Source organism: Galeopterus variegatus, unplaced genomic scaffold (assembly GCF_000696425.1).
Source record: "Galeopterus variegatus unplaced genomic scaffold, G_variegatus-3.0.2 Scaffold91, whole genome shotgun sequence".
NCBI lineage: Eukaryota > Metazoa > Chordata > Mammalia > Dermoptera > Cynocephalidae > Galeopterus > Galeopterus variegatus.
The window spans coordinates 672,656-682,241 of NW_007726202.1; the positions used below are offsets into that span (position 1 = coordinate 672,656).

A 9,586-nucleotide genomic window follows, 5' to 3' on the forward strand; every position below is an offset into this window, starting at 1 on the left:
TAATATAAGAAAGGTAAGAAAATTAAGTCTTGACATGAATAAGTTACAATCATCATGCTGTCTCAGAGTTTTGTACAATGGTTTCTTAAAGGTAGGTTTATGGAATGCACTACTTGTTTAGGGAAACTAACATGTATTTAAAATCATCCACCTAACTAGCACTCGTTTCTCATATTTTCCCATTATGGAGAAGACCAGGCTTGGAGAAGACCACACATTCTGGACCTCCTAATCTTATTCCAAAATTGTGTAAAATACAACTTTTAAAAACTATTTACACATTAATATCATTTGACTTACCTGTATGTTACATCATTTGTCTTTAAGATTTAACATAAATGAACACCAATGCCAAGTGTTAAGACAACAAATGCAAAAAGTAAATATTTTAATAAAAACAATATGCTTTCAGAAGACTATAAGAATATCTTGAAAAACTTGGAATAAAAATGGATTTCTTAAGCAAGACACTAAAAGAATTCTTCTTCATTTGCATTTGAAACTGTATGACATTATACCAAAAAAGGAAAGAGGAGGGAGAAAATGCACAAGGGAAAAGAAAATGTTTGCCTAGTATATAACTGACAAAGGATAATAACCCAAATATATAAAAACTGCTACAAAACACACACACAGAAAAATAAGCAAATGATAAACTAGCCAATTCATGAAGGAGGAAAGCCAAATGGCCAACAAGCATAAGAAAAGAAGATCGATCTCACAAGAAATCAAGGAAATGCAAACTAAAACAGCAATAAGATACCATTTCACACTTATTGGGCTGACGGAATTTAATAGGTATGAGAACTCCAAGTATAGGTAAGGATGTAGAGTAATGGGGACTTTGATATACTGCTGGTGGGGGTGAAAAGTAGTATAACTATGTTGGACAGAAATTTGGCAAACCCTAATTAAGTTGTAGATACTCCATGAGCCAACAAAATCACTTCTAAGAATATATCCTACAAGCTCTCTCACCCAGGTGTACAAGGAGACATGTTCAGGAATGTTCAATGCAGAATTACTGTAACAATAAAATACTGAACTATCTTAAATGTCAATAGTAGAATGATTTAAAAATTGGGATATATTCAAAGAATGGAATACTCTGCTACAGTAACAACGAATTGCAGGTATATCCAACAACATGGATGAATCTTGAAAATATGATGCTAAGCAAACAAAGCAAATTGCAGAAGGATATATGTATAGCATGATACCATTTACATAAAAAATTCAGCAAGCAAAACAATAGCATATACCTGTATGGATACATACACCTGTGGGAAAGACAAATGCCTCTGAGGAAGGAAGGAGGAGGAAGAAAAGGGAATGGGAGGGACTCATGGGGGGTCTTCAATATATTTCTTTTAAAAAATTAGAAGCAAATACTGCCAAATGTCAAGAACTAACAAATCTGAGTAAGGGTACAAATGTTTGTTATATTATTTTCTATACTTTTCTGTATGTTTGAAACAATTCATTTTCTGTCAAATATGTCTAACAATACAGTATGCCGTTGATCTGCTGAGCCTGAATCATCTCTTTATCTTCCGAATTCTCATGGCATGTTAACTGCATTCATCACAAGCATTTAGCACCATCTATGACACACGATAGTCACTGTGTGCATATCCTCACCCCACACCCAAGTGGCAATCCTCTTTAGCCTCTCAAGAACAGGGCTACATTTATGTATATTTTCATGCCAGACAGTGAATAACAGTGCTTTGTACACAAGAGGATTTAGTAAATGTTAAATGAATAAACATATGAATAAATTCAGGGAAGCAAAAGAGTAGTTCTGGCTGCATCTAAAGATAAAAACAACCTTGATATAATATAATGAGATAACTTTCCCTGTGGAAATCAATTATATTAGTAAATTAACTGCCAAGACTAAAATATAGATGACACAGAATTCAACAGTTTCAGGTTTGCTGGGGAATTTAACCAAATAGCCTCATTCTCATTCCTGATCTCCCCAAAATTGGATCCAATGAGGAAGTCCAATTTTCACACCTAGGGAAATAAGACTTGAAGTCGTCCTCCATAAATTCATGTAGTCATTTCATAATTTCGCTTCTCAGGCAAGGCCTATTTCCCCTCTTCCTTCCCACCTAAACCCCCACACACCTCAGCCTGCTGATTGGATGTGGGTGTTGGTGGTGAGGGTTAGGGGAAGAGAGAAATAGGTTATTTTTATATGTACTGGGTTTGCTAAACCCACAATATTTTGCCAGATCAATTTACCTGGAGGGTATATTCCATTCTACCTGTGGGATTAGCCACACAATCTATACCTCTTTCTGACTCAGTTTAATCTGTATGAAATTCCTAGAAATGATGTGCAGCATAAAAACCTGAGTCATTGGACTTGAAATCAGAAGACTTAGGCTAGATGAATGAATATTATGTATGGGAAAATATATAAAAATATAATCTTTTAATTCTGAAATTTTTTTCCTATCTTTCATAATCAAGATTGCAAAGGGTTTTCATACTCATGTTATCGTAAATTCTTGTAGGTAAGAGACAGGTGTTTCTAGTTTTGCCTAGACAATAGGTTTATCTTTCCAGAGATCTAGGGATAAAGAAACTGCTGTTTGGCTTTACAAAAGTTAGATAGTTATTAGGAAAGGAAGCAGAGCAGATCAACTACTTCTGGAGGTAACAGAGCTGGAGTAAAGGAAGGTTTCCTTCTGTAATAAAAATTAGAATGTTCACTCACAGACATTCTAATTTTTAACCACATTCTACAGAGGTCAATTAACCCCCAAGTATAGCCCCAGGGAAGTGTTGTTGAGAGCCCTGCAGAAGTCTAGGTGGTGAGATCACCCAATTATTATTCCAACTGGAATTTTCAAAGCCTGGAAGTGTTTTCAAATCATGTGACACAACAGAGACTTGCTATAAATAAAAAAATAAGTAAGAGTTAAGATTTTTGAAGAGAAACCATTTAAACATAACTTAATCATACAGGCTAGCAAATAGGCAATAGAGAAACACTAGAGCAGAAATTTCCAATTTGGATAATCTCATATATTTGAAAGTTTAAACGGAATAGAGCTCAAAGATACGTCTGAAAAGGCAATTAAAAATTAACCAAGGTGACATTATGGCATTCACCTCTATATGCATTAGATTTGGTGTCGGAGGGGAAATGAATGGCTTTGAAATGACCTGTCACAGTGAATAAAGAAATTAAGAAAATTCTGAGAGGACTTTCAAAATAGTTACTGCCTGGTGCTTTTGCTTTCTGGAAGGTGACTGTTCTGGGAAGTCCCCCCCAAATTCCATGTGTCATCTTGGGCAGTCAGGACCAGTAAAAGTTTCTTGAGTTTTAAATTATATAATCTAAGATATCTTCTCACTAATAAAAGGTGTGAGAATATCCTCACATGCTGCCATACTTCCCAGATTTATGTACCAATGACTTGGCAACATCTTTGTCCAAACTACTTAAAATACCAGAAATGGCTATTTGCACTTGGTGTTTAGACTCAGTCAATTGGGCATAGTAAGGCATATTAATGCTAAATTTTGGCACAGGTGTCAGATGTCTAATTTGATTATTAATGTACTGTCTGGGAAATTGTTTGATTTAGTGACTTTTTAGTAAAGACAAGTTTCTTGGTAGAGAAACCTCCAAGGAGTCCCATTTGGTGAAAATGCGGTATAAACATAAAAGGATTCCATAGCTATTCAGAATATGAAACTCCTATGAGTAATTAAAATAGTAAACAATTGTCTGTCTTATAAAACTTTATTGATCATACAGTTCTGATCTTTCTTAAAACTGACCTCCATTAATTTAGAACTACAAATACAATAATAATCCAAATGTAATCATTTTGCAAAAATGCAATAGAATTAGCATTGGCTGATTGCTACTATATATGACTTACTTTTACACACTTTCTATTTAGTTCTGATAACAACTCCATAAGGTAGGTACTATTATCTCAATTTTGACACATGTAGAAATTGAAATTCACCAAAGCAACTCCTTAGGAGAAGACACCATACATATTTTTCTTACTATTGCATCCTCAGGACCTGGCATGTACCTAGCACTACATGTTGAGTAAGTGTTAACTGTCCACATAGCTAATAAGTACATGCCTGACCAGGATTTGATCAAAGGCCTATTTTAACTTAGAGCCCTTCTTTTTCCAAGTCAAGGGCTCATAAATTTTTTTCTAAAATGTGGGCCACACAGTCTCTGTTGCAACTGCTCACTCCATCATTGTAGTCCAAAAGCTGCCACAGACAATGTGTAACTGAATGGCTGTGACTATATTATAATAAAACTTTATTTACAAAACCAGGCAGACAGTCTGTAGTTTGTTGACCCTGCAAACTATCACAAAGATAACTAAAAAGACAAAAAATACACATCAGTAGTTGTATTTTATTATCAAAGCAAGAAAGACTCAGAACTGAGAACTGTGTGTGCTGGGATTTGAAATGCTTATTGGTTTGTGCTTCACTGCTGCAACAGAGAACTAACCATGCAGGTCTGGCATTTTGTAAACCTGGCTACAAGGAAGTCAGACCTCACAGAACAGGCACCTCAGAGAATCTCCTACTTGAAATAGAAAAACCATCATTCATCATTTTATAGAAATAAAGAATCAGGAGTGCCTCAGCTAATGATAATTCCATATGGTAACGGAAGCCAGTGTAGTTGGGGCATAGGGGCAGGATACAAGAGAATTATCTAGTTTGAGTCCTATGATGAAGTTGTTTGGCTTCCCTCAGTTAAACGGAGATGATACAAACATCAAAAAGTCGTATAGTTATGAAAAAGTATTTGTTAAAAAACTGAAGTCCTCTATAAACATGCAGCTTAATTGATAATTTATGATCAAAACAATCTTGAACAAAGGTTTGGAAGGAAGTATATCCACACCTATCTTTTAAGAAATTATTTCTGGGATAGGTAAGATTTTTACCTCAGACCTAAAAAAAAAAAAAAACTCATAGAAACATCAAAGATAGTAATTTAAAGTCAGGGAATCAAAGCCAAAAAAGGAGCTCCTTTTTTTGAGGAATAGACCAGTTCTTATTCTCTCCTTGTTTGCAACAGAAGCAACACAAAAAAAGTTTAAAGATTTAAACTTTCACTCAGAAAAAAAGTATGAGTCACAGAACATTAAGAAAAGTGTATGGTGAAAAAGCTCTATCAATTTTTTAAAAGTCAAGACTAAGTTCTTCCTTACCAATTATTCCTATTTCTTTCTACTCTCTCTCCTTCAAAAGGTTTTGCAAGGATCAAATAAGATATATATGAAAATGGTAGGTAAACCAGTAGGACCTATAAAAAAATGTTAAGTAGCATTATAAGTATTACTATTATTATTATATTGATCAACTTAACTACCACCATGCTGACTGACAACCAATATTTGGCACTCAACCTTTCTAATAAGACCCTAATCTCCTAGACAGCAGGTATTCCACAGTTCAACTAGCATAATGGAAAGCCTGTTGTTAGGACCACAGCCACTCAAAAACTCTTGAAATTGACCCCAGAAAACAGAAGTTCAATAAAAAGTTGTTAAATGAATAAACAAAAGAATAAATAGTAGATACCCAATGCACATTAGCTCTGATATTCCAGTTGATTACCTTTTTTTTCTCTTCTTCTAGTTTAGCAGGTCATTACTCAATAAATGTCTCCCTCCTCCCTCTGTTCTAGCTCTCTACAGTATTAGATGCTAGAAGAAAACATAATCTTCTATGTTACAGTTAGTTATGGGCATAAACTCTCACTGAAGAAGTGATCAACAGAGAGATAGCACATTGCTTATGGGGGTGGGGGAAGAAAGGGAGAGTCTAATAGAGCCAGAAGAGAAGATAGAGCCAATATAGAAGGTAGAAGTAGGCTAAAGAGAGCAAGTTTCCAAAGACCTGGGAATCTGGAAGAGACCTGCCTTGCAGTCAGGGGCAGAAAAGTAAAGTGTTGAGCCTTGAGCTCTACATGTTCAGCTATACAAAATTCTAAAAATCAGACTGATAAAACAGAAACAAGTCAGAAAAACCTTAATTCATAAACCCATAGCTAAAAGCAATCAGAATCCTATGCTAGTTTTTAAGCAGTCTTCTTAGGATACAAGCATGAGAGTGCACATTCTCTTGGCTCTCAATTGGTCCCCTTGACAATTCATGTCAGTTATCACTGTTTTTCAACTAACACAGTTTTTAAAAACAAACAAATAAAAAAATATCCCTTAATAAGGAATCATTTTTAAAACATGGGGTCCAGCTTGCTGCATTAGGGAAAGAGAAATAGATATATTCTAAATACGGTATTGCCATTGATCATTAGTCTAAAATCGATATTGGAACTTCAGAGTGGTAAGCTGATTTTTTAAATGCAATGTATTTATTTGCCTAATAGTCAATACAAAACCAGGAGTTTAATCCTTTTGGTATCCTTGGGGATTGAACTTAAATTTTGAAGCATTTCCACTGGACTTCTCACAAGTAAAGGCAGTAATTTTTAATTCTGATGATCTCCCCCATTCTCTTTATTAAAAATGTAAAATAATTTTAGAAGAAAGATGATGAAAAAATACAGAAAAGTACAAGATCACAAGTGAAAAGTACAGTATTCTAAGTAGATGCTACTGGAAATTCTCATAATCTGATCATTTATTTGTAAGTAATGACTTTATGTTGGTCCCAAAATCACATTAAAAAATCATATGGAAAAATTATATTGTAATGTAAGAGTACTTCAAAAGTTCAAGGAAAATGGAATTCAAAGATAACACAAATTTTGCCATGAATGTTCTGAAGACCTCTACTACTTGTTTAACAAGACAAAAACAATTAATTAATGATACATTTATGTTTGTCTTATATTACAATTTTCTGATGCAAATACTGTGTTTGTTTCATAGGTGTTATTCAACAGGCCCTAAAGCGTAATAATTTTTAACTCCTTATCCCCTTAAAATTTCCTCATGAATGTGGTATCACTGTTCTAAAGGACTGTCCACTCTACCTTGTTTCCATTCTACCTTGTTCATTCTTCTGGTTGAAATTGCTAATATAACCTCCCTCACTTCTGATCATAAGTGAAATTTTTAAAAATTCTCCATTAATCTTATTTTCCTTTTAAGTAAAAGAAATCATTACCCATTACCATTTTGGGCTACCAAAAGAGCAGCTTCTGCTCTTCTTCTTCTTTTTTTTTTTTTTTTTTTTCTTTAATACTGCTTGTCTTAGAAAATTTAGAAGTCTCACTAAAGACCTGAGGAGGGAAGCTTCTGGGAATGTTCACAGATACCTATTTTACAAGATTTTGTGGAATGAGCTCGCCTGTAGATTAGTGTTACTCAGTGTTTATGAGAGTTGTTTGTCAAGACAAAAATAAGGTGCCTCCTCCCCACAAATTAAAGAATCAAGTTACAATCCATTATTTCATTTCTGATTGTTTTTCTTTGTAATAAGTGGGAAAGTAGATACTGGATAAAAGTCTTCCCCGAGCTAAGACTCCACATTAAAGGCTCCAATTAGCTATAAATCAGTTGTCTTTCCTACTGGGGGAGAACAAGAGAGAAAAGACAGAGGGGGTAGTTAGGGAAAAAGAGAACTGGAAGAGCTTCCAAATTAAGTTCTGAAAAAGATACCTAATGCATACCTAAAACTTCTTTCAGAGGCTGTTAGGAAAATCCGATCAAAAATAAGACTAAAATCAAACCTTCCCAAATCTGAGGGTCAGGTCTTTTCGCATGTGTAGATCTGGCATCTTAAGACCTTTAAAAAGAGCCTGAAGAGGTTAGGAACCCTCATAAAACAAAACCTTTATGCTGCATGCTTTTCCTGCTAGTTCCTAAACCCGGTGATATGCCACACATTGGCACTATTGTTACACAAACAATACCGAAAAGGCTATAACCGTTAACGACCTCTCATTAAAACGGCTTTGAAAAATTTGTCACACCATCTAAAAAAACTAACAGGTACATCAAATCCATCTAAATTAACATTCAAAATACGAATCACCCTAATTTGTATCCTAAAACTCAATTCAAGTAAATTTTCCATATTCTAATGTTTTCTGTATCTCTCTTTCAACTATTAAGCCTGAACCAAACAATTTATTTTTCTACAAAACATAATTTATCTTGTAACAAGCATGATGGAATACAACTTTAACCATACTGTGTGTGAGCCTATGTGTTTAAAGTTAATGAGGAGACGTCCGGGGTAGAAATCTACTGAAAGGAATAGAAAATCAAACAAGAGAACTGTAAAATGAAATCCAAGATATGTGGCTTTAAATTCCATCTATATCCTCACCGAAAAAAATGTTATAACATTACAACTCCCCCCTCAACATGTATGTAACTGATAAACTTTTCCTATTTCGAATTTGTAGAAAGACAGTAAATTCGATTTACATTAGGTAGAGGACGCATGTTTTTTTAGGTGGTGCAACAAAAATAATTCCTGCTTGGCAAGCACAAAATGTCAGAGTTCGTTATAAAAAAAAAAAATTTTTTTTTTCAGTTCAAAAGCGAACCCGCTAATTTGCACAAATTTAACGACTTTTCAAATTGTCTAGGGGACTTGTCACCGGCTACAAAATCCAAATGAAATGCTGACATTGGAGCTACTGTACTTATCAGCCAGGTTTCCCTGAGATTTGTCAAACCGGCCAGAGCGCGGGTGTCCCGACAATTTCCTACGGGAAAGCCCCTCGCACCGTCCGGGCTCCCGAGGACCAGACCGGGACGAGCAGCGACCCGCCCCCAAGGCGGAGGACCGAGAAGCGACGGCCAGACTGCGTGGCTAACCCGGCGGGGAACCCCTTGTCTCCGTTTGAGGAGACGAAGAGGTTTCGACGCCTTCCCCGCGGCAGCCGGGACCCGGGGAATGGGACCAGACACCAGCCGCAGACACGGTCCGGGGCAGGAACCGTTGACGACGACCCCTCAGCGCCGCGCTTCAGCTTGGGACAAGTCGCCGAGGCGTTCCCAGACCGCGGCGGGACTTCAAAAGCCCCGATCCCGAAAAGAAACGGGGCGTCCCTCTGCTGCGCGGGATGACAGGCTGGTCCCGGCGACCGCGGCCCCCGGCCCCCTCACGCCGCCCTCACCCCCTCCCTGTAAAGAGATCGTGGAGAAGGAGGAAGGTTCTAGAAAGTCTCCGTGGACGGCGCCCGCCCGCCGGCCACTTACCTTGGTGTACTTGATTTCGAGGTTGGGCGTGGGCGACGGCAGGAGGTGCAGGGACGCCATGAGGGCGGCGGGGTCGGCCTTCACCCCTCCGGGCATCTCGATCTTACTGGAAGTCATGGTGGCGGGCCGAGGTGTCGCTCGCCCGCGGCGTGGGCTGTGCGGGCTGTGCGCGGGTCCGCGGGCCGGCGACGCGCTCGCCTGTATATAGGCAGGTGTCAAGCTGGGGCTCTTCTTATTGGACGTGAGGGCCGAGGCGCGGGGGGCTGGGCCGTCCTACCTAGGACGCCACGGCGCGGTCCCGATTTACATAAAGCCCGCGCCGCGCGGCCGGGACGCTCGGCGCCCACGGTCAAGGCCGCCCGGCGCCCCCCCGGTCCGCGGGGACCGGC

At 37.9% G+C, this 9,586-nt stretch overlaps 1 protein-coding gene across 1 annotated transcript in view; it reads right to left on the minus strand.

The window, feature by feature from the left end:
- ALDH1A2 (aldehyde dehydrogenase 1 family, member A2) overlaps positions 1–9,585 on the minus strand; it is a 95,078-nt gene extending 85,493 nt beyond the window's left edge. Inside the window, exon 1 of the mRNA XM_008581184.1 lies at positions 9,198–9,585. Coding sequence (XP_008579406.1) covers positions 9,198–9,314 — 117 coding nt within the window. The 5' untranslated portion in view covers positions 9,315–9,585. The remainder of the gene's footprint in view (positions 1–9,197) is intronic.
- Position 9,586: the final 1 nt, after the last annotated feature.